The sequence below is a fragment of the Miniopterus natalensis genome, chromosome X, assembly GCF_054644295.1.
Source record: "Miniopterus natalensis isolate mMinNat1 chromosome X, mMinNat1.hap1, whole genome shotgun sequence".
Lineage (NCBI taxonomy): Eukaryota > Metazoa > Chordata > Mammalia > Chiroptera > Miniopteridae > Miniopterus > Miniopterus natalensis.
Window position 1 is genome coordinate 28,409,808 of NC_142103.1, and position 26,392 is coordinate 28,436,199.

General features: G+C 41.4%; 1 protein-coding gene across 1 annotated transcript; it reads left to right on the plus strand.

Annotated features, from left to right (window-relative positions):
* The first annotated feature begins 7,481 nt into the window (after positions 1–7,481).
* Positions 7,482–15,365, plus strand: LOC107524007 (nuclear RNA export factor 2-like). The gene is given in 19 exon segments (XM_087813359.1): positions 7,482–7,488; positions 8,039–8,216; positions 8,421–8,574; positions 9,170–9,253; positions 9,365–9,469; positions 9,585–9,665; positions 9,781–9,850; positions 9,997–10,085; positions 10,202–10,309; positions 10,490–10,599; positions 12,426–12,462; positions 13,023–13,119; positions 13,188–13,230; positions 13,372–13,479; positions 13,608–13,666; positions 13,771–13,886; positions 13,982–14,024; positions 14,581–14,653; positions 15,203–15,365. Coding segments are annotated over 19 exon segments (1,725 nt in total).
* Positions 15,366–26,392: the final 11,027 nt, after the last annotated feature.

Here is a 26,392-nt window from a genome sequence, read left to right on the forward strand (position 1 = left end):
AAACAATAGAAATAAAATAATAGCAAACTAAATGTAGCAGTGGCTAAAACAGATAATACACCATACCAAAATTGTGTTTATCCCAAACTTGCAATGTTAGGAGATCCATAATGTAATTTAACACATTAATAAGATAAAGGAGTAATAAAAGGGCGATTATCACAAAGATTCTGGGGAAAAAGGCATACCATAAAATTCAACAACCAATGAAGATTAAACAAGAACACCAATAACTCTCTCAGCTAATGCCAGGAATACAAAAATACTTCTTTAAACTGATAACACGTATTAAAAAAACACCACCACCACAATGAATGCCATATATAATAGGGAAACATTCAAAGCATTCCATTTAAAATTTTGAAGGACTTTTGCTAACTTAATTTATTTTAATATATTTTTTTCATTAAAGATCCCTAGTAGTTTAGTAGTTGTTACTTTTTTTTTTTAATCCTCATTTGAGTATATTTTTTCCACTGCTTTTCAGGGAGAGCAGAAGGGGGGGGGGCGGGAAAACATCCATGTAAGAGAGACACATCAATTGGTTGCCTCTGGCTCACACACCGACCAGGGCTGGGGATAGATCCTGCAACCAAGATACATGCCCTTGGCCAGAATCGAACCTGGAACCCTTTAGCCCGCAGGCCAACGCTCTAACCACTGAACCAAACCAGCTAGGGTGCAGTTGTTACTTTTTTACTGAGTTTCTTAGGGTGACATTGGTTAATAAAGTTATATAGGTTTCAGGTATACAAGTGAAATGAATCAGTCAGAGAAAGACAAAGCATTCCATCTTAAATCAGAATCAGCAAAAATGACTCACAAACAATCACTTCTGCTCAAGATCTAAACTGAAACTCCTAGACGTTGCTATAAGGCAAAATAAATATATACATAAATTAATAATTGTATAAATGTCACAAGAAACAAAACTGTAAGTATAATTGTCTTTACCTAAAACTCAGGAGAATTTACAAAAATATAGTAATAGCATTTAACAAGTTTATTGGATGGAAGACTAATGTATACAAAATAATTGCAACAAATAGAAAATAATATTTTCACTGGGAATATACCATTTACAATAGCAAAAAAAAGGTTCTGTGAAATACACTGTGAATTGGCTGACTTGGTACGTATTCCAACACTTGTAAACGCTCATATGTTTTCCTGTACTTTAGAGACTGGAAAGCTTAAAACAAAAATAGAGACTTATGTGAGTGAGTCTGTGTGTGTGTATGCTTGTGTGTGTGCATGCATATACTAGAGCTCCTTGCATATAGGGTCCCCAACAGATCTCTGTGTATGAAGCGTATGCACCATCCTGAGATTTGGAGGGATAACTGAATGACATGGGAGCCAGATATGGCTCAATGATGTGGTCAGCTGTGTATGGTGAAAGAGATCTCTGTTTTTTTATGGGACAGCTATAGCAGAGTTTCTAGAATTCAGTCTTTGTTATATATGTAAAATAGCAGTCAGGCAGCAGTGGTGTTTCAACTATAACAGTCCCATAGCATGATTGGACCTCCCCTGGCTGTGCAGCATCTAAACCCACTTTCTTGGACCTCATAGTGTTTCTGTATGCTATGTAATATATTTTATTAAAGATGTCTTATTTTTATGAAATAGCTAGAATGAACTCAGTCATAAGCAAGTGAGAACATTGATTAATAGAGTACTTGACCCCAAAATTGGTTGTAATTAAGGGGTCCCAAAGGAAATGGGAATTTAAAAACAGATTATCTGTCCTAGGTGGATGTGAAGAGATTAAAGATCCAATTGACATTAGATGATATATTGGTGTTCCATAGCACTCAGTGATTAAACAGTTGCAAAATTTATCAATTGTAGGCACTTGAATTGAAATGTCTTTAAGGCCAGTGTGTTAGTGGACCAAGCAGCTGCTGTTAGGGACTCAGAGGACACTCCTTTCCCCCACAGCATTGAGAAACATATTGATGAGAAGGAAATCTTCATCTTTGAAGTGTTCTGAAGTGAATGACTTGTGTAGGCTACAGAGGAAATGGTATGGGAGATACTGCCATTGACATGGCCCCCTTATTTCAGCGGGGATGTTGGAATCCTAGAGACACAGGCTAAGTAGAAGCACTTAACCTCCCGGGTCAAGGTGAGTGCTATTTACCTTAACAGGCAGCAAGGATGGAAAGGTGGTCATGCTGGTTGGAGCTGCAGCAACATTTGAAGGTGGCTTATTAGTGAACAGATCCCTTGGATCTTGAATATCTGAACATCCTCAAAAGTTGAATTTGATTAGTAAACAATAAACAAATCATAAACATTTCTTTGTAATAACAGAAGAACATAATATAAATAAATAAAACTCTAGACCTGGTGACTTTAGCCACCTTGATGGCTAATGGCTGTCCATTACTCAGTTCCCACACCTGACCCAGAGCACCTTGAAAGACTACTGAGGAAAGACCCTGTAATGAAGTCACAAGTAACAGTGATAAATCTTGCTGGGCTTTGCCAAAGGGACTGTCGGTCATTTACCAGAGTTACTGTGCACTTGCTTTAAGGACACTTGTTCTAAGCTAGAGCTCAACAAACTTCTGGAAAGGGCCTGATCATAAATATTTGAGGCTTGTGGGTCATTTGGTCTCTCTTGTAACTACTCAACTCTGCTATTATAGAGTGAAAGCTGCAATAAAAACAGTATGGCTGTATTTCAGTAAAAGTTTATGTATGGGTGCTAATGTCTGAATTTCAAATAATTTTCTCAAGAAATATTATTCTTTTGATTTTTCAACCATTCAAACGTGTAAAACTATTCTTATCTTACAGGCTCCACAAAAACAGGCCACAGGCCAGGTTTGGCCCATGGGCCATAGTTTGCCAGTCCCTGACCTAAGCTATTGCAGTCACTAGCGCCCCAAAACAACACTCAGTGGAAAGTCAGCAAAATGAGGTGGCAGCCACTCCTAGGAACTTCTGGCAGGCATAAACCAAAAACTGATATTTTAACACAGTGGTTTTCAACCTTGGTTGCACACTGCAGTAACGCGGAGAGTTTAAAAATGCGTTTGCCAGCATCTGACTCCCATTCTGCTTTAATTGTTGTGGGTGTAGACTGATGCTAGTGATGATTTCAGTCTCCTCATGTGGCTAAATTGTTTGAATATGTTTGACAACTACATTAAACATTTCAGTGTTGGAAGTGCAAACATGTTATAATGCTTAATTTGAAAATTTTACACTTGTGGTTTTGGAAAATAATATTCCAATAATTAATATATAATATTCCCATAATTATAAATACAAGCTGTGCCAGGAAACATGAATAATTCCCATGTAAGAAAGAGGGAATAATCTCTTTATAAAACAGAAAGAAAATGGGAAGACACAATGGTAAACAGGGGTCACCAGTGGTAGGGCCAGGGAGGAAACTTATCTACTGGTGAAGCCAGAGCAAGGTATGGATTAAAGCCAAGCACCCATGAGCCCAGGGCTGACTCAGTTGTGAAGCCTCCTTTGCAGGAGATAGTCACAGCCCAGGGTAAGCATGGAAGGGACAGAACAAACTCAACAAATCAAATGATTTTCACTGAAGGAACAGAAAAGTAGAAAAGGCTGAAAAAGGCCTTAAGATAATATTTCCCTAGAGAGATGAAGGAGTGGTAAAGGAAGAAATTATATCCATTATATAAGAACAGAAGACTGCTCAAGAAAGATGGCTGGTCTGAACATAAAAGACCTACCCACTTTCACTTCCTCCTGAAGCTTCATTAAAACATTATCAAAGGTAAACAGATTAATACAATGGGATATTACTCAGCAATAAAAAAGACGAACATGTATGGATCTCAGAAACACTATACTGACTTAAAAAGCCAGATACAAAGGCATATAAGACGTACAATGTTACTCTTATGAAATTCTAGAGCAGGCAAAACTAATATATGGTGACAGAAAGCCAATTAAGTTTTAAATGGACCTGGGAGATGAAAAGATTAATTGGGAACCTTTTGGAGTGTGGTGTAATCAGAGAGAAGACAGGTGGATCTGATTATCAGTAATGAATTGTTTCTGTTATGCTGTGTAATACCTCAATATGAATAGTGAGTGCTTCACCCCAAGCACCTTGCAAAACCCCAACCCAGCCTTTTATACAAGTAAAGCTTGGACATGAAGGTATAAATATTCTGCGTTTCAACTACTCATTGATAAATACAGTTGACATCACGTGTTACTTTTCCTTCACTTCTTCATGTTTGTATTTACACACCTAAACATAAATGTTCATTAATATTTCCTTCTGAATAGTCATACTGTATTGTAGTTTTTAAAAATTATGGTAAAAAAATAACATAAAATTTACTAACAACCATTTTTGAGTGTACAGTTCAGTATATGCACATTGTTGTGAAACATTTTGCAGCAACTCCCCATTACCCCCTTTCCCCCCAGCCCATCATACCCACCATTCTAATGTCTGTTTCTATGAATTTGACTACTTTAGATACTTGATATAAGTGGAAGCATGGAGTATTTGTCTTGTTTCTGGTCTATTTTATTTGGCATAATCATCTTAGTTCATCCATGTTGTAGCAGTGACAGGATTTCCTTTATAAAGGCAAAATAAAATTCTGTTGTATGTATCTACCATAATTTGTTCATCCATTCATTCATGGATGGACATTTTAGTTGCTTCTGCCTCTTGTATATTGTGAATAGTGCTGCTGTGAACACAGATGTGCATATATCTTTTTAAGATTCGACTTGCAGTTCTTTTGTATATATACCCAGAATTGGCATTGTTGAGTCATAGGGCATTTCTATTTTTTATTTATTTTTAGGAATCACCATACTGTTTTCCATAGAGGCTATGCTATTTTTTGTTCCCACCAACAGTGTACAAGAGTCCCAATTTCTTCACACCCTTGCCAACATTTATTTTCTGTTAGTTTTTATAGTAGCCATCCTAATGGGTATTAGGTGATATCACATTTTGATTTTTATTTGCATTTCTCTGTTGATTAGTGATATTTCCCTCTATTCCTTGTATGAGGAGGGGTGTTTTTTTAATTATGAAAGGGTGTTGAATCATGTCAGATGTTAAAATCTGACACCAGAACCTTCTTCCATACAAACATCTGTTTTCTTTTCCATTTTCCACGGGACTTGTAACAATGAATACAAATAACACATATTCCTTTATTAAACACCAGACATTGTGCTAAGTACCTGACCTAGTAATAGCTAAGTTGCTTATGAGGCTTAAGTCACAGGCATTTCTCCAGGTGCTTTCAGTGTAATTTGGAAAGAAGTAAAGTTGGCTTAAACATCCCAAGTGAAAGGCACTAGCTGCTTTATAATACCCCTGTTAACACTTTTCCTTCTGGCAGCAAGACTGTGAGACAGGGATGGTGCTGAGGTGCAAACATTCAGTAAGTGGACGTGTGTGTGTGCGTGCGTGTGTGTGTGTATGCGTGTATGTGCACGCATGTGTATGGGGGTATGTTCCTCTGTGGCTTTTACCACATGCCGACTCTCCTGAGATTCCCAAAACAAGGCCATTCCTGAGATTTCCTGTGTCTGAATCACCTTGATGAGTGAGGAGGTTTCTGGCCCTATTTATGCACCTGACTTTAGTTGGTTGGTTCTGAGAATTGTTGAAGCTGTTAGATAACTTGCTTTTATACTTTTTCCTTGGCAGTGTTATTGCTGAAGTAATGTCAGCTCTCAAAAATTACTCTGGCTATTCCTATAAACCATATGTTGACTACATATCCTTACTGCTCCCTTTAGTATTTGATATTTTACTCTCATTGATGGATTTTCATGAAAATGGGTTGATTTCCTAGCATTCACCAAAGGTGACTGGTAAGGTCCCTCTTTGTTGTTATCGTTGTTTACTAGCATTATAAACTCATGGTTTTTAGCATGTTGATGGGCCTAAAACAATTGTTATACAGTTTTCAGCAGAATAAAGTGATTTGACCTACGCTCTGCTGCTGGGTTGAAAACAGATGGTGAGGGGGCAAGGATGAAAGCAAAGGGACTAGTTGGAAGGAAGTATAATCCAGGATATAGATGTTGGTGTCTTGGCCAGGGCAGTAGTAATGGAGGTGGTGAGAAGTGGCTAGATTCTGGTTATACTTTGGGAGAGGGGCCTAGAAAATTTCCTGATTGATGGGATGTGGAGTGTGAGAGAAAAAGAGCATTCCAGGCACCCTCCAAGTTTTGGGGACTGAGCAAGTGGTATTTCTGGGTCAGACACTCTACCCATGTTCAATTTTACTTCCAGTGCCAAACATAGATGGTCTTAAAGGCTGTGAGTTATAGGATTGTCTAGACAGCGGGCGACAAAGTGACAGCAATGACTCCTCAGAGGAGTTCATCTGAGGCCTGGTTATCACCAATACATCGTGAAATAATCAGCAGTGAACGGATTTTTACTCATAAGTAGACCTGAGGCAATATGGAGTAATTAATGTAAAAAATGTACAACATACAAACCTGGCAAAACTTAAATACTACACCCTAAAGGAAGCTGGTTTCTAACAGTCTAACTCCTGTAATCTTCCCTACTCCCAACCACTAGTGTTGTTCGCTGGTACACAGTTTCAGTTGAATGAGGTAAAAATAAAACACTCTTAGTGAATCTACATATGGGAGAGAGAACTGAGACTACCTCATTTTTATAGATTCCAAAAAACTGCCAAATCCTTCCACATGGTGAATTACATTCTTGACAGGAGTGTTTGTGGGGAGAAGGGTAGGCAGCAACACAACTAGGAGTGAATAACTGTGCAACATAACCAAGACACTTTATGAGCATACCTGTGGCTACATCTCCAATCAGGTAGATGTCAGAACAAAGAAACTTAAGAGACAAGAGACCGCATTATATATAGTGATAAAAGAATCAATCTGCCAGGGAGACATAATGATCCCAAGGATGTATGTACCAAACAACAGAGGCAAGTAGTACACAAAGCAAAAACTGATGGAGCTGAAAGGAGAAATAGCCAAGTCCATAACCATAGTTGGGGTCTTCCACAGCCCCTCGCAGCAAATGATAGAATTACTAGAGGGAAAATCAGCATATAGGAGATCTGAATAACACAATAAACTAACAGGATCTATGTGACAAATAGAACACTCCACTTAACAGCAGCAGAGTACAATATTTTTCTAGTATCTATGTAACATTCACCAAGACAGGTCATCTCCTGGGCCATCAAACAAACCTCCACAAGTTTAAAAAGAATTTAAATCACATGGAGTATGTTCTCTGACCATAGAGGGATCAAATTAGAAATCGATAATAGAAAGAGAAAAGAAGAATCCCTAGATATTTGGAAATGGTAATGGAAACATCATTCCAGTTTGTTGTCCAGACCCTTGTTATAAAGAGCTGAGGTTAGAAAGAGCTGTCTCCTGAACTCAAAGGCATTTCAGTGGGCAAAGAGAAAGCTCACTCTGGATGTTTCAAATAGAGTATTTTTGGGGACATGGCAGGTGGGAGGAAGACAGTTTAGGAGGCTAATACTTCTGTTCCACCTGACATTAAAGCTTGTACTGCAGCAGCAAAGAAAGCACAGCTTGCTGAGTGTTAGTGGAATCAGTGTGGTGGCTGACTGGGTTTGGGAAGCATGAGAGAGGTTGCTTCCCATGCATTGGTGGGGTTGTTAGAGAGCCCTGACAGAGAGAAGATTCACATGACTTCCTGATGTATGGCTGGAGTTCACTCTAACCCATGGATGCATACATCTCTGTTCTTTATAAATCCTGATCCATTTTTAAAGGGTTCAACACAGTGACCTCCTTCTCCTCCCCTCTCCCATCCTCCTTCCTCACCCTGCATGATTTTTCCCCTGTTAGCACCATCTGTCAGATAAGGCTCTACTATCTGGACAGGCAGAGGTGTTTCCTTCTTGGGGTTTGTGGGACTGGTCTCTTATGGCAGGTTGGCACTTTGTTGCCCTCACATGGTGTTAGCCTAAGGTGTGGTACATGGTAAGTGGCCACAGACATGTTTCCAAACTTGTATTTTTGTTGCTTGTTTCAGAGGACAATGATGGTGGTAGCTCACCTCAAGGAACAAAGAAAGATGGGAGTTCTTTTCGGGATAATTTTGGGAAGAGGACCCGCCGTCAACATGGTGGGTATGAACTTCAGCCTTCACACCTCCAGAAGGATGATGGAAACGTGGAGATGAGGGGAGTGCAGAAGTACCAAGTCAGACAGTAAGTGACCCAGAAGCCTGATTTGCATGTAGCAGCCCATGCAAATGGGCTTTTTCTTGTCTCGCTGGAAAACTGAAGAATGCTAGAAGTGAAATCATGGTTGAACAATCCTAATTGTAGTCTGGGTGTCAGAGATGCAAGGATATATAGAAGACTTTCTTAACATTCATGGCCACCCTTTTTCTCTCCACTTTTCCCCTGCAGCACTCCCTATACCATAGGACATGAGAAGAGGAGAGTGCATTGGCATAATGAAGGCGGTCTCCATGTTACTCTGTGGAGTAATAGAAAACATCTCAGGAGTGAAATGCTGGAGAACATACAAGATCGATCCCTGGGGAGTTGGTTCAAGGTCACAGTGAGTGTCCTGAAAAAAAGTATGAAATGTGCAGGAGAGAAAGTTCAGGTGGACTATGTTGGTCTCATGTAGAGACACTCGGTACTTTGCTGGGGACAGTTTACAGTCTGCCCCTTTTATTAATCATTCATCTAAGGGCAAATTCAGAGAAGCAATATAAGGAAACAGGCTGACTGTATGGAAAACAGAGGAGGCTGTCTAAGGGAAAGGTGAAACTACAGCCAAGGAAATGGAGCAAGTCCACACTGGTGTCTGTTTGGCTCAAGCTGAGTGTGGGAGATGGGGGAGCGGGGGCGGGTCTCTGGAAAGCTTCTCAGAAGGACAAGTAGTGTCCTAGATAGGATATCCTGGAATTTTATAAAAGGAAGAAAATGTCTAATCCCTTAAGTTGATTTTTGGGAGGAGAGCTTTAAATGGAGAGATAATGGATTTAAGAACTCTGTATTTGGCACAAACATAAGAAATAATGCCAGTGGTCTCTTGAGAAGCCCTTTAAAGCTTATTAGAAGGTAGGAAAAGAACACTGTGTTGGGTCTGTTCTCCAACCTTCTTTCATGTGTCCCTCCTGTTTCAGTACCCTTCATTTCACCCTTAGGTTGCCTGTGGAAGAAAGTATGACAGGAATTGGCTAATGGAGTCAATCCAGAGCCATTGCAGTGTCCCCTTCACTCCAGTGGATGTAAGAGAGGATGGTGAAGCCAGTTGAGGGGACACAGGGAAGGGGAAGAGACCTGGCTCAGATGGGGTCATTGGCCTCTGACATTATTGTTGTTGCCTTCAATCCCTGTAGTTTCACTATGTGAAAAACAGGGCCCAGTTCTTTGTCCAGGATGCTAACACTGCCTCTGCATTGAAGGATGTCAGCTATAAGATTTGTGATAAGGAGAACCGAAAGGTGTGTGTCGATTTCATTATCTGTACTTAGTCCCTGGGCAGGAGGACAGACAGAACTGGTCACCTTCCTGTAGGACTAGAGTTCCTGGTGCTTACCCCACCTCTCTTTCCTTCAGATCGCTCTCTTTGTCAATACATCTGCTGTACCTTACTCTGTGCGGGATAAGTTGGAGCCAGAAAAAATGGAAAAGCTAAAGGTAATGCAGACTCAAGGTTACATGTTTGACCCTGAGACTCACCTGTTCCTCCTCCAGCCATGATTTCCCTGTCACAACGACAGCCTTAGAGCTCTCTCTCCATCTCCCTCTGCAGCTGGCCATGAGCAAACGATATGATATCTCTCAGAAAGCTCTTGATCTCCAGTTGCTCCGCTATGACCCAGGTACAGTTGACAGTAGTAATTCTAGGGCAGATAAAGGCAGAGGGTTCTGCCTGGGTGGGAGACTTAGGGATGGTGGCAAGGGAGGGTTTGGTGCTGGTCCTAGACCACTTGCTGTCTTCTAATTGCCTACTCTCGGCTTTCTGAAGACTTGGTGGGCCATGATGTTGATATAATCCTGAATAGAAGAAACTGCATGGCTGCCACCCTGCACATCATCAGAAAGAATTTCCCTGAGGTGAGGCTTTAGACCCAGTGCTGGTGTTATAGTAGGGGGTGGAAAAGATGGGATGGAGGGCAGATTTGTCTTCAGTGACCTAGATAGTAAACATCATTCTAACTTCTTTCCCAAAGCTGCTGTCCTTGAACTTGCACAACAACAGACTGTGCCAGCTGGATGGCCTGTCTGATATTACACAGATGGCCCCTGCAGTCAAGATTCTGAACCTCTCCAAAAATGAGGTGGGAAGAGGGACAGATCAAAGTTGGGTTGAGAGTGGGTGGTAGTGGTCATCAGAGTAATGACAAGAGGTATGTGAAGGTACCAGTCGGGGAGACAGGAGGCTGTGGGTTCAGGGGCTTGGATGTCCATTTTCCCTTGGACTATTTTTCAGTCTCTCTCCCCCCCCCCATATTTATCAGCTTAACTCTACCTGGGAGTTATGCAAGATCAAAGGCCTGAAGCTTGAAGAGCTATGGCTGGAAGATAATCCCTTGTGCCATACCTTCTCAGATGAGTCTACTTACATAAGGTCAGTGTGAACCCCTGTCATCTTCCTGGGGTCCTTTGACTCCTGGGAGCCCGAACTACCCATGATAGTGCCTGCCGCAGAAAATGGCAGCCCTGGACCTCTGAAAGTTCTAGAAACCCCACCTTTTCTTCTCTGTGTCCCTTGCCTGTGCTGAGATGTCTCCTACCCTTCCTCTGACCTGCTCACCTGTTCTCATCATCTGGGGTCTTGTTTCCAACTATGCATCTAGTTTTCTCTAGCATGCCCACCAAGAATGTGCTCCAGGATGCAGGGCTCTCCAGCTAACCAGGACCAGGAGTGTTGAGCCTTGAGGCAGATACTGCTGATCTGGACTGAGAAACATCCTCCACCTCAGAATCATGCTGAGACAATCCTTTCTGCTTCTGAGAGGATACAGAGTATCCCTAACTTGTTCTGGGAGGAACTTTCTTTTCCTTGGTTGTAAAGGGTCTTCCCTAGAGTCCCAGGTTGACATGGGGACTTTCTCGCCCGATGCCAAGGGCCCAGGCCCCAGGTAGCTGTCATCATGACATCCGTTTCTTTAGTGCAACACCAGGGATGGGGCATTCTAGGTAGAACCCAGGGATTGCTGAGTGGCCACCCAAAGTGAGCCACCAGCAGTGAGCACAGGGCCTCTATAGGCATCAGTGAAAGGAAGAGGGCAGAGTGGCTTGTGTAGACGGGAGAACAGTCCTCTCAGGGGCACTGCCCCTTCTTTCACACATCATATCATCTGCCTGGTCCTTCAGAGGATCCTGGGTAACCTGAAATGGATAGGATTACTCATAAAAGGAACCAACTAAGACAGGCACAGATGCATAGGGGCCATGAGGAGAGAAGGCAGTGATCATAAGAGGGGACCACAGACCCTCCAACATCAAGCTGAGCTGGGGAGGACCCTTAGAACTTCTGGGGACGGTCTCCTGATCCCCTGGCTGCTGTGTTTCCCATGCCCAGTTCAGATTGAGTCTCACAGGTGACAAAGGCTCAACCAGCATCCTATGGCCCTTAGGCCAACAGGTACATGTTTTCCATTCCTACCTGGAGACCCAGGGCCAGCTAGGAGCAAATGAAGGAAAGGGCTGTTGCCATGTCCCATCTCTTCTCTTTTCTTGTTTGGTCCCCATCCCCATGGCAAAGCTGCTTTCCCTCCCCTTTACATTTTTTTCTCATTCTCCATTGTCTCTACTCTTTTAGGTTTTCCTAATCTCCACTGCTATCTTCACTATCTTTCTGTCTTCATTCCCCTTCCTTTCCCTCCCTGCCTCCTAATCCCTCACTCAACTCCCTGCCCAAGTGTTCCGAACCATCCCTGGGGCATGTCCGGTTCCTGACAGGATGTTGGACCCCCAGTGAGGTAACAGAGCCCTGGGCCCCCACCCCATTTCCTCTTCTCTTTGGAGATATCAGTGGAGACCTGGAGGAAGGAAGGGAGGCAGGGAGGGGGAAGAAGCCCGGCAGTCTGGGATCCGTATGTTGTGTCTGGAGAAGGAGTCAGGGCCCTCTAGGAGGAAGCTAACCAGGAGGAGGGAGAGGGAGGAGAGAGAGGGAGGGAAAAGGTCAGGGAGGGAAGAAGGGAGGTAATATGAATGTGGAGGTGTGGAGAGAGATGAGGAGGTTGCGTTTCAGAGATTCCATTTGGCAGATGGTCAGTGGTGAGGAGCAAATTGGACATAGAATTCTTGAAATCAGAGGCTGAGTAAGGCAAAGGGGGCTGCTAGGTGGGCAGAACACATGTCTCTGTTTATGCCATCAGTGTTTTAAGTAAATGGAAGCATTGCAACCTAAACTAGCAACCACTTCTTTCTATTTTCGAATTTGGACAGTGTCATCAGGAAATGTTTCCCCGAGTTGTCACGCTTGGTAAGTACCTATATTCATCACTGTCTCTTACTAACATTGATGATCTCCACACCTGCCCTCAAGCCCTTTGTGTCTTGCCAAGGTGACATGTTTGCATCAGAGCCTTATTCATTTGGGAGGACATGGTCTTCTGAAAAAGACATGAATATAACATCTCTTAAAATGTACACACACACACATAGACACAGAAAGACAGGGAGAGAAGGAGGGAGGGAAAGAGAAACAGAAACACATACACAAAAGTTGCATCAAACAGTATGCATAATTCATGGATGTGGACAATAATGTGGTGAAGGCCTAGTGATAACTGGAACAGGGTAGAGGGAGACAAAGGTGGGGAAAATGGGGGATACCTGTAATAGAGTCAACAATAAGAAAAATCAATAGAGACTTCCAGGACCTCAAGATGCAGACACCCACTGGAATCTAGCCCATGGAATTTCCAGGGGGCTTTCACCCTTGAACTCTGACTTTCACCATCTCCTGGACCCAAACTTTCCCCTAGTCATCCAGGACCACCTCCCTGGTCTATACTGCTAACTTATTTCTCCTTTCTCCAGGATGGCCAGGATTTACCCCCACCAATTACTGTTGACATTGACAGACCCTACTTAATAAAGCCCTTAATAAAGGTGAGGAAGAAAGGTCAATACTTGGGCTATTGTAAGGGAGGTTTTATCAGCCACATGGTCTCAAATGTCTTTGATTCCAGGAAAGCTGTGAAGGTTCTGAGGTTCTGAAGACTCAAGTTCAGCATTTCCTGCAGCAGTAAGTACCTCTGGGACCACCAGGATGGGGAGGCGTTGGGACAGTCCGGGCCTCCCAAGCACTGGTATGCTCCTGAGACTTCTCAAGTCTCTTTTGAGGTCCAGTCCATAGAGATAGACTGCCTTCATTGTCTCCTCACAGATACTACTTGATCTATGACTCTACAGACAGACAGAGTCTCCTCGGTGCTTATCACGATGAGGCCTGCTTCTCCCTGACCATACCCTTCATTCCGGATGATGCAGGCCCGTGAGTATCACAGCTCAGACTCTGATTCTGGAGCCTGTGTCTCCCCAGCAGAAACTGGTCAGCTCACGGAAACAACCACACTGGCTGGACCACCACATCTATTGTTTGTTTTTTTTCTTTTCTCCTAGAAGCAGCTTGTTTGAGTACTTCAAGGATAACAGGAATATGAAGAACCTCAAGGATCCCAGTGCGTGTGGCATGGGAAAGATATGGCAGGGAAAAGGGGCAAGAAGGGTCAGTCATAGGGCCCAGGGTGAGGCAACCCTCACCTTTGCTGTCCTTCCTCCACAGACCTGCGTTTTCAGCTGCTGAAACGTACAAATCATAACATTGTGAGCTCCCTCTGTGTGTTTCCCAAAACACAGCATGACCTCAGCTCCTTTGTGGTGGACATGTGGTTCCAGTCGGTGAGCACCCACTTCCTCCCTGGAGTAGGGCCCAGAAAGACAGGTGGCTGTAGGTGTAGGTAGAGACTGAGCACCTGTCGTCTTTTTTTGTTCAGAAAAGCTTGCTCTTCTTCTGTGTCAATGGGATATTCAAGGAAGGTGAGTGTGTATAGACTCTCCTCCCCAGGTATCCCACTGCTCCCTCCTCCTGGCTGGGCTCCCTTTCAGAACTTTCAGCTTCCCCGATCTCTTCCCTTTCCTTACTATTTCCTCTGTGTTCTCCTGCCTCCAGTGTGCCCCCAAACCATCCTGGTCTGACCTGCATCTATGCTTGTCAGCCCTGCACAGCTAGGGCGTTGGGGACAGAGGCTGGGAGGTTTGATGGTTGTCATCTCAGATCTTGTATATGAGAACCTGGGCCCATTATCTAACTTCTCATATTTCTTATTTGCTAAATAATGCTCACCTCTTGGGTAGCTGCAAAAAATGAATCAAATGAACTTGTGAAGTGGTTGTCCCAAGGCCCAGCACATCGTAGGGTCCTTGTCAGTGGCAGCAGATTGCTCCTATGGTTGCCCTCCCCAGTCCCGACACCTTGACTCCCAGGGAACAGTTGTCCCCTTGGCATGAGTATTGAGTCCCACCCTGACTGGGGAACGCTGTGTGAGTGAGTGAAGCATGTGGGATTACAACGTGGTATTTGTTGTTGTTGAAGTGGAAGGAAGGTCTCAGGGTTCTGTGCGTGCCTTCACCCGGACCTTCATCGCTACCTTTACCAGCAATTCCAGGTGAGTGCTGCGCTCTGGGTGGGAACATCCAACTCAGCCTGGGCTCAGGGCTGTGGGAATGTGGCAGTGCATGTCCTCGGGGTTTTCTCAGTGTGTTGTGGGAAACCAGCAGGTTGATCCAAGAAACAGTCCTGCATAGGGGTTAAGAACATGAGCTCTGGGTTTAGAACATTGAAAGTGTTCCAGGTTTCTTTTAGGTCCTCTTCATGACCCAAATTCTCACTAGGTTTATTTCTTAATGAAATAACATGACCTCTTTGTGACACTATGTTTTCCTCTGAAAATGGGATTAGACTGCCCTCTCCCTTGGGCTGTTTCATAGAGTAAATGCAAGCGGGTTTGAGGTACAAATCTAGGGAAGCTGGTAGACGGTCTCTCCAAGGGTGGAGTCTGTGGGAGTGGCAGAGCTACCAGTCAAGGAATCTGGGGCTCAGGTACAGAAGGGGTGTTGGAAGAATCTGTTTGCTGAGTGGCAGTGTAAGCAGGATCATTGTTGTGGGTGTGGGGTTGTCTATCCATCAGTTTTCTGAGGGCTCATTTTCCTTCCAGTATGTTCATTGTGAATGATGAGCTGTGTTTGAGGGATGCCACCCCCAGTGAGACTCAGAGTGAATTTTCCACCCAAGTGCCCACCCTCTCTCAGGAGCAGCAGGAAATGGTGCAGGTTTCCTTCAGCCTGTCGCAGATGAGCCTCTAGTGGTCTCAGAAGTGAGTGATGGGTGTGCATGGGGATAGGAGGGAGCTGGGAGGATTGAATAGTGAGAACTTGCAGGTAATTATTTTAGATCTATTTATTAAGTTCACATGTGAAAATACCTTAATTTTATGCCAATACATTTGAAATATATTGTAAGACCCAATTTTCGTACTGTACATACTATTTGATACTTCCTTTGTTTATTATTAGCTCCAGCGTAGTTTACTCTAAGTATGTTAAGCTACCTTATTCCTGCTAAGGTCTGTATATTAAGCAGTTGAATTCCATTAGGCCATAAGCTATTATTGATAGATATTTGTCTTTTCATTGCTTTTTCAGCATTACATGCAGTGCCACTTGGTCATTCCAGTGCATACATCTTGGCAAATTTGGAAGCTCTTTCTGTGGCCTAGATTTAGCAGTGACATTGTGTGGTCAAAGTGTCTCCACTTTGGTCTTCAGAGAGGTCATGGGTCCTCCTCCACCACAGGTGCTTTTAGTACAATGACGAAATGATACCAGAACTTGAAATTCTTTACTCATTAAAAAGTGAAGTCTGAGAATTCAGAGATGAAAGGACACTGGTCCTCAGGTTTTCAGCAAGGCTAGGTGGACAGAAGTCAGGTGGCCTGGGGATGAATCTCAGCACTGCTTGCTCTACTGTCTTCCCAATGCTCTCTCTTGACTTTCTGTAGATGAAGGGCAAGATCCCAGAGGAGGCCTTCATTTAGTGACCTGGGGTCTTGTAAACAAAGCCCGAGAAAGGAGCCCTTAGGTGTTCTATTTTTCACCCTCATCATATTTGCTGTATCTCTCTTCCAACTTGAGGCTACATCCATGGCTAAGATTGGAGCCTGACTGACCAGGAAGCCAAAGTTTACCTTGAAGCCTGCCAGTTGTTTGTACTTTGCCCATTCATGATCCTTGTTTATTTTCATATTAAAGAGTTATGCTGCACATTGTATGTTTTGTGTCTTCAATTGCTCTTCCTCTGTCCCAACCATGAGCCAACGGGGCTAAGACCAGAAGGTCCAGTCTTCCCCTTCATTCATGACAGTCTCTAGCATTTATATCAGGCCTTCACAGTGCTTGAAAATTATAGAGTAGGGACTCCATTCCTGGACTACCTTAAAATCCAAGCTTTGCTCCCTGTACCCTGATAATCTCTCCATCACCTTAGAGTAACTCACAAGCTGTGACACTCACTTCTATAAACAAACTTAACACTTTTATCAAGTAGAGTGCCATATTCATTGTAGTATTTATGGATTTCTTAATCATTTCACTGGTCTAAAACCATGCTAACCTTTTTATTAGATTCTTGTCTTGTTTCTAGTGTCACTGATGAAGTTTTTGAGTGTTGTGTACCTAAATATTTTTTACCACAAATCTTGTGTTGTTTTTTACCTTCTTAATTTAAAATATTTATTGATTTAAAAGAAGTTTCAAAAGTTGTGCAAGGAGGTCATATATACCCTCCACGCACCTCCCAATGACAACATCTTGCATTAGTATAGTACAATATCGAACCAGGAAATGGCTCTTGGTATAGTCCACAGAGCTTACTGAGATTTCACCAGTTTTACATGTACTTTTACCAGCCATGTAGATTCTGTATAAATCTCACCACAAACAAAATACAAAACTGTTCCATCACCACAAATTTCCCTTGTGCTACCCTTTATACCAGAGCACATCTCCCTAGCTCCACATCCTAACCTCTTTCACACTTGTAATTTTTAAAATATCACATAAATGGAATCTTCTAGTGTGCAACCTTTTGGAAAGGATTTCTTTCACTCAGCATAACTCCCCTGAGAGCCATCCAAGTTAAGTGTATCAATAGTTTGTTCCTTTTTATTGCTGAGTAGTATACCATGGTATGCATGTACCCTGGTTTGTTTAACCATTTACCTGTCGAAGGCCATCTGAGCTGTTTTCACTTTTTAACTATTATGAATAAATTTTTTAGGAACATTCATGTACAGGTTTTTGCATGAACACAAATTTTCATTTCTCTGGGTAAATTTACTTTGTGTGATTGGTGTATAATATGGTAATTGCATGTTTAGTTTTGAAAGAAACTGCCAAATTGTTTTGTAGAGTGCCATACCATTTTGCATTCCCACTAGCAATGTAAGAGTGACTCACATTCTATCCATAGCTTTGCCTATATTTGGTGGTGTCCATATTGTTTCAACCATTCTGATAGGTGTCTTTAATGTTTTTTTGTGTTTTTAATTTGAATTTCCATGATGGCTAAAGATGTTGAATATCTTTTCAAGTACCTATTTACCATCAGTATGTTGTTGGCTCATGTTTTTTGGTCCATTTTAAATTGGATTAAGTGGCCAGATGTAGCTCTAGAGAGCTGTGCTGGCTCAGGCTAACAGGCAGAATAAGAGTGTGAGGCCTTTTGAGACTCACTTTTCTTAGCTGGGAAGGCAAAAGTGGAGCTTAACATGTCTCGAATTAGGATTTATCTTGGATGTGGAAGAGGTCTAATATGAGGGGAATCTCTGGTTCCATCTATGGGGACCTAGATAGAGCAGAAAAATAAGGGAATGTGTATTGGGGGAAAAAACAATGAAAGGAGCAAGACATGGAGGAAAAGTATCTTGCAAGCGATGCCAGATTCATCACTCAAATCCAGCTCTATAGGATCCAGAAAACTATTCTCCTAGACATGTGGGTTGCAACACTGGATATCCATTAGAATCCTTTCTAATGCCCAGACTCAACCAATTGAATCAGAATCTCTAGGGGTAAGTCCAGTAGTCAGTATATTTAACATTCCTCAGTTGATTGCAATTAGCTGTCAAAATTGAAAACCATCCCTGATACTGTATTAGTTTTCTGGGTCTGCCATAACAAGACAGCACAGACTGAGTGGCTTAAACAACAGAAATTTATTTCTCATCGTTCTGGAGGTTGGATGTCTGAGATCCAGGTGTCTGCTGATTTGGTTTCTTCTGAGGCCTCCCTCCTTGGCTTGCAGATGGCTGCCCTCTTACATCTTCTTCACATGGTCATCCCTCTGGGCATATGCATTCCTGGCATTTCTTTGTGTGCTAAATTCCTCTTAAAAGGACACCAATCAGATGAGATTAGGGCCCGGCCTAATGGCCTCCTTTTAATCACCTCTTTAAAGGCCTTATCTTCACACAGACACATTCCAAGGCACGGGAGGTTAGAGCTTCGACATATGAATTTGGGTGGGACACAATTCAGTCCACAAGCAATGGTGTGAGAAACACATTGGTCTGAGAAATTTAGCTCCCTTTTACTTGCCTTCCTTGAACTACCGCATGACACTTCTGCAATCAGCAAATTGGGCAAAGTTGGTCATGTGGCCACACCTAGCTGCAAGGAGGTGTGGAGTTCTACTGGAAACTTTATTGTCCCAAATAAATTTGGGATTCTCTTATTAAGAAGGAAGGAGAATTAGTATAGAATATATGCTACACTTGTACACCCAAGGCAGCTAGAAGCACACCCTCAGTTATCATGTCCTTTCTACCCAGTTTTCCACCCACAATTTTCATGGGTTCAAACAAAACTGCTGCTTCAGTGATACCCCAGCTCATTTCACCATCCTTCCAAATCCCCTTCCCCAGACTATGACTGGTTCATCACAGTTTAGCATACATATGTTTAATCTATGTCATTCATTCACTCATTCATTCAACACATAGTTATTGGTTACCAATGATATGAGAGGCAGTGATAGGCACTGGAGATAAAGCACAGAACCTGACTGACAAGATCCTGGTTCACACAGAGCTTACATTTTAGAAGAATTAATAACACTCAAGAGTTAGGTGCTACTAAGAAAATATTATGGAGAAATTTGATACAGAATGCCTAGGGTGGGGAGGGCAGGGAAGAGTTTCTGAAGAAGTTTTTCTGATCTGATAATTAGAAAGAAGTAGTCAGCAGAGTAGAGATATAGACGCCGAGCTCTTTAGGCAGAGAGAACATCAAGAAGAAGGACCCTAAGGTATGAACAAGCCTGGCATGTTTAGGAAGCAGGTTGGATGCCAATGTGCACTGGGAGCACATTGTTAGATAATGAGGTTATAGTGGTAGGAGGGACCAGATCACAGAGGGCCTGTGGGTCATGGTAAGGACTCTGGGTTTTGTTCTTATTAGGATGGAGCCATTGCAATGCTTTAAGAAAGAAAAGTATGTTATTATAATTTACTTTATTAATACTCACTTTCAATGACTTCTTTAGAGAACAGATTGAAATATGAAGTGCAAGGAGATAAGTTAGGAGTCTACCATAGACATGAGTGTAGAGGTTACTGTGGCATGGAGCAGGATCTTACCCATGGAATGGGTGAGAGTGGTTTGAAGTGAGATGTGCCCTTGAAGTACTGAACCTGCTGACAAAGTCCATATTTGTGGTGAACAATAGAAAGGAATCATGAGTGTCTCTTGAAACGTGGATCTTTGCTGCGGGTTGAGGGTGGTTTGATTAGATGGGGAAGTGAATGGAGAGCTAGTTTGGGTCAATGCCAGGAAATTGACAGTTCTCTTTTGGTCATGTTGTTTGTGGAGCCTATGAAAAATCTTGGTGGGGCCATGTGGTTGGATACATATCTCTGGAGATGCTGAAAATATTCTTTGTTATAGCAAAAACAAAACAAACACAAACAAAAACACTGTACAGCTTAACAGAATATTTTAACAGAAAAATACACATAAGAGCAGATCATAGCTCTAGAGTTTGGAAGGTATGCAAAGTCTCTTAATAATCAGCTTTACTAAGCTACAATTTACGTTCCATAATGCATCTATTTTAGGTCTATAATTTGATGTTTTGATAAATGCATTTACACATATAACCACTACAATCAACATATGGAACATTGTTATGAAAACTTTTAAGATCCCTGTCAGAATTCTTCATGAAGCTCATCATGTCACTAGAGAAAAGGATATGCATATACAGGAGTTAGAGAAAGATATAAAGAAGTAAAAGATACATTTCAAGGTTTGGAACAGTTCTTGGAGGTTTCGGCTTTGGTGGGGATATCCATTGGGAAATGCCTAGTTCTAATACAAATGTATTTGGGACAAGAGGCCTGCCATCAATATAGAAGGTCAAGTGAGAAGTCAGACCAAGGAACTACAAAACTTTCTGGTCCCAAACTATCTGACCAATCTGAAGTACCTGTAATTATTCACCACTTTGGCTTAAAATATTTGGAATTATGTTTGGAATGTGAATAAAGTGCACATACATTTCCCTGGAGAGATGTTTTTGGGATATAAAGAAAGCCAACATTCTACTAACATATGCACATGGCATCATGTATAAGATTTACTGTCTACTGCCTCATTAGAGGATAGAGAACTTTAGGATAAAGGGGTACTAGCAAAGCATATACTCAATTGCCTCTCAATTCCTCTAATTATTTTTCAACCTGACAAGAGAGATGTCCTTCCTGTAAGGTAACTTAAATCACTTCATGGTGGCAAGCCCCATCAGGAAGCATGTCACATTGGTTTCAATCCAGGGAAAGAGAGAATTTTATTGGGAGCGTGAGCTCATCTACAGATTGTTGGAAGGGGTTTACACAAAGTCCTTGGGCTATACACTTTTATATCTGTACTTATCCATATTGATGGGAACATGTACAAAGTGGCCATGTAGGAGAGATGGAGGCTATGTCTGGACCTAACAGTATGAGCCTTGAGTTATCTAAGTGGATATAACTTCGCTGCTGTTGAATTGCCAACATTTAAGCAACAGAAACTAATGTTGAGCACCAAATATGGGGACTAATTGAATAGATTGGGCTTTTTCACCCTGATAAGGTCAATCTTTTGAGAGGAATATACGCATACTCCAGGTAATTGTTTGCCTGCAAGGCCTCAGTCATGACCTTTATCTGAGAGCGTACAGAGTGTTTGACTCACTGTCAGAGGATTCCCAAAAAACATCATATCAGATGAGGAGACCTGCTTTACAGCAACAATGTGTGGAAATGAACCCATAACCACAGAATCCAGTGGTCAAATAGCATTTTGTACCACCCAGAAACTGCTGCCTAAGACAGGATTGTAATGGACTCCTGAAGGCCCAGTTGTAGTTCTGTTTGGAGGCAATATTTTAGTAGCATTGCAAGTCATCCTCTAGGACTCAGTATACACCATGAGTAAAAGACTTTTGTATGGTTCTGGTTCTCAAAGGGAATAATACATGAGTCTGAGAAATAAGGGTGTAAGCAGGAGTGACCACATGTGCCATCATTCCATTTGCCCAGGTTGGAAATATTGGGGTGCACTGTTCCTAGAACTCTGGGATATTAAATTATAAGCTACAAATGCCACTTTTGCACTTCGTTCTTCATCAACCACCAACCATCCTTTAGAAATAAGAGATAGCATCCTGGCAGAGGTAATGGACTCTGATCATCAGGAGAGGGAACGGATGATATTACACATTGAGGACAGGGAGAAAAAAAATTCACTCCAAATTGATCCTTTGAGTGCCTTTTGGTACACCCCTACCCAGATTTGACAACAAAAGGTCAAGGGAGAAACCCAATCCATGGGAGGTTAAGGTGACCAGGGATGAGACTATAGATAATGCCACTCGTAACCTATTATGACCATCAGGCTTAGGAGTTGAAGATGAAGGGCATCTAGAATGGATAGTGGAAGAAAGAGACAAGTATTAGTTGTGGCTGCAAGACCAGCTGCAGCGTTATGGGCTGGCACTTTCATCTTCTAAGTTTCCTGATGTAATACAGACCCCCTGGATCCTAGAGAATTTGCTCCCTGGACGTATATGGAGAAGTAGATCCAATCAGAACAAAATGTAGACTGTGATGAACACAGAGTCATGCTGTCTAGATGTCCTCTTCAAGGAAAGACTAGTTGCCCACCCGGCTGTCATTGATATCAGCAGATAGCCTTCAGCTGTCAGTGGTTTCAGGGGTAGCTACTGCTGCAGAGAGCTGTCTCACCCATAGTCATGCTCTCCTGTAGTTTTTGTCATTGATGGAGGTAGTACATAAAGACCCAGGCCCTTAAGCCAAATGCTTGGCAAATCTGGTGGCACATTTTAGCTCCACAACTCCACAGAGGGTGGTCAAAAGCTACCACTAGGCCTGCATTAAAGACTAACTTTTCCCTTGGCCTAAACCTACTTGTCTCTCCTCCATTCTACAGGTGTTCATCCCTATGGAACTCTGTAATATACATCCAGTATACAATATTCGATCTCAGAGATTTCTTCCCAGAGACCAACCTTGGGACCTCCGCAAGCTCTTCTGAATGAGGACTTGCCTCTTTGTCTGCTTTGTTCAATGCTATATCCCAGCATCTAGAAGAGTGCCTGGAACATAGTAGAGCCTCAATAATAATTGGTTGGATGAGAATGTAAAATCATACAACCACTTTGAAAAACAGTGTGGGACTTTTTAGAAAGTTAACCTTATGTTTACCATATAATCTATCCTTTCAAGTCCTAGATGATTATCCAAGAGAAATGAAAGCATGTGTTCACCCAAGGACTTGTACATGAGCTTGGTAGCAGCTTTATTCATAATAGCTCCAAACAGGAAACAACTAAACATCTACCACTTTGTGAATGGAAAAAGGAATTATAGAGTGCTACTCTGTAATAAAAAGAACAAACTATTGATAAGCTTAACAACATGGATGAATCTCAAAATATTATGCAGAATCAAAGAATCTGGAAGAAAAAAGCATGAACTGTTGTCTTCCATTTATATAAAACTCTAGAACATGCATACTGATTTATAGCAACAGAAAGCAAATCAGTGGTTGTCTGGAGATGGTGGAGGGGATGTGAGAGGGAGTGTGAGGAATTAGGGGAATGAGGAAGTTTGGGGGTAGTTAGTTGATATGCTCATTATCCTTATAGTGGTTATAATATAATGGGTGTTTGCATATGTCATAACAAGTTACACAATTTAAATATATATAGCTAATTGCATGCTGATCATACATCAAAAAAATCTGTAAAATTATCACTGATTGAGTAAAAGAATGGACCTAAGACAGTCATTCCCCCAAAACTGCCTGAAAAAAACATATTCTCTATTCCACATTTCACAGATCAGGAACCAGACCCATGAATGTTCACTCTCTGGGGGTATTAAAAATGAGCTTAAGAAACATGGTTGTCCACACACCCATGTCTGTTGTATGGAAGACCCAATGAACACAGCCACATCCTAAACCTTGCTAAACTGGTGCGAAAGAACAGACTAGACAAGCAGCTCTGATTTGTCCACAACTAAGCAGCAATGAACACAGAGAGCCACCAGTGGTATGCACACACAGAGGAATGACCATGTAAAGAAGCTTCAAGAGGGTGGCCATCTTCAATCCAAGGAAGGAGTCCTCAGAAGGAACCAAACCTGCTGACACCTTGATTTTGGGCTTCCAGCCTCCAGAAGTGTGAGAAATAAATTTTTGTTATTAATACACCTAGTCTGTGGCATTAATGATTGTTATGGTAGCCCAGACAGTCTAATGCAGGCATTATAAACATGCTTCAGCACTTTGCATGTCATAAAGCAGGCACAGTAGCATGTGACAGAATGGATAAAAATTAAGTGAAGGTAAAACATACCAATGACCAGTAAAACTAAGAGAAAGATGGTTTATTTGTATTATAATCAGGCAAAATAGATATCAAGTAGTATTTCAAATAAAGAAGGCCACTTTCTAATCATAAAAGAAAATTTATTAAAAAGATAAAATTTCTTAACTTACATCCACCTGATTACATAGCTTCAAAAATATGTAAAGTAAAAAGTAACAAAGTTACAAGCAACAGAAAGTAAATGTCACTTTTGTTTGTATAATATGGAAATATATTTCTTATATAAATGTCAAGATAAGAAATATTCAAGCCTGGGAAGAATTTTTGTGAGTTTATTTGAGCCAAACTGTCAACAGTTTCTGGGAAGCAAAATTTTAATGAATTGAGATAATGCTCCTGATAATGGCAGTTTTGCACCTTATTTTATACCTTACAATCAAAAGAAGAGACGCATGTGGGTTACATGGAATCCATTAGTGATAGATTAGGGAGGTGGGAGGAAGTAAAGTGGGGAAACCTCTGGGTTGGATAAAAAGTAAAATGATAGACACATACTTTTATTTTTAACATATCTTTATTGATTTCAGAGAGAGGAAGGAAAAGGGAGAGAGAGATAGAAACATCAATGAGAGAGTCATCATTGATTGGCTGCCTCCTGCACTCCCCTGACCCGGGATTGAGTCCGCAACCTGGGCTTGTGTCCTGACTAGGAATCAAACCTTGATTTCTTGGATTATAGGTTGATGCTCTACCGCTGAGCCACACCTGGCTGGGTGATAGACATACTTTTTTTACATAGGAGTGTGTAGGATAGTTAAGTCAACAATTAACTCAATAACAATGAGGGGCTTTGTGGTCTCTTCAGAGTGGTGCCTGCACTTTGAGGGGTCTGGAGAAAGGAAAATTACTTTGACATTCCAAAGATATGTTATTGTAGATGCAAAAAGAATAGACAAGCTCAGTTGAAGTAAAGATCAACCTTCACCAGGGAAGATGTGGGCCCAGCACATGACTACCCACCATAAACTGCTTTCAGTTAAAAAGTTTTAATTTCATACCATCTTTTGTGGTTACTTTAGGTCTCTGAGTTTGCAAGGCCGCCGTGCAAGCCTTCCCTGAGCTAGTCAGGTTAGCATGTGGCCCCTTTTCGTCCACAAATTCCCCTTTTGGTCATAAATCAATCCAAATGATGCACTGACGACCAACCTTTTGGTTGGATAACGGGGTCCCATGGTGCTAGAAAGGCTTATTCCTAGGAAGTCTCAGTGTTAGTGTTTGACTTGCTGAATAATGGACCATTGGAGATGCGGCAAGACCATAACCTTAGATGGCATTCAAGGTCGAATTATTATTATTATTATTAAAAATAAAAAGGCAAGTGAATGGGAGGCAGTCAGATCCTATATGTCCTCATTAAAAATATTTTGGATTATTTCTAATTTTTGAGTTATTATGATTTGAGTTATTTTGTTGTTTATGTTTTATTTTTTGTCTCTAGTAATATTTATATACCAGGAATAAAAGCAATAGTACTAAACCAGTAACTGATTAGGAACAGAAAATTTCTAATATTAGATAAGGAAGGGTCTGAGGGGAATAAGCATCACAGCCAACCGAAAAACCCTTTATATGTATTATTATAATTTTTATTAAGATAATTATATGTTTTTATTCACTGTCACTTGTAATTTATGTTTGTCCAGGTGAATTAAGACTTTTTATTATTTTATTATTAAAATTGATCATTAGAATATCATTGTCTAGTAGGTGGGAAAGGTTAGTAACTATTCAAGTTAAATTTTTCATTTTTAATAAGGGAGGAGGTCTGGGCAGACAGGTATGGTTTCCATTAGGAAACCATAAGGAGGATAATAACAAAATAAAAATTATGTACATTTAATCAATAACATTAAGGTGACATAAGAACAAAGTTTGAGTAGCAGTGACTTGTGAGGATATAGACCTTGTTGACGTCTTGGGAAAGCTGTCTGCCTCTGTGGTTGGTGGCTTTTTATCCTTGAAAAGTCTTTGATTTCCACTGTAGATGAAGCAATTGTCAGAGATAGGGGCAGATGTCCATTTGAGGTTAGGCATCTGATAAGGTAGGGTCCCTTTTAATATTTTTGGAGAGAGTCTTTAATTAATGTCTTTTTCAGTGGACAAAAATCTTCTGGTTGTAAGTTGTGGTTTTCGAAGTCTTTGTTTCCTGGGAGTACTGTGAAATAAATGTTATTGATTTATTAGTTCCTATAACCTTGTTAATGAGCCATTGATAATAATGTAGAATGTCTGCCTTTAGTTTTCCTTATATTTGGAAAACAAAAAGATTTAAAAATCAGCAATATTTTAAAGTAAAAAACCCAATTATTTTCAGTTCATTCAGTCCCATAGCCAATTTTTTTTGTTTATTCTGATTGTCAGTATTTTCATGAATTCAGCTATTTCTTAGTTT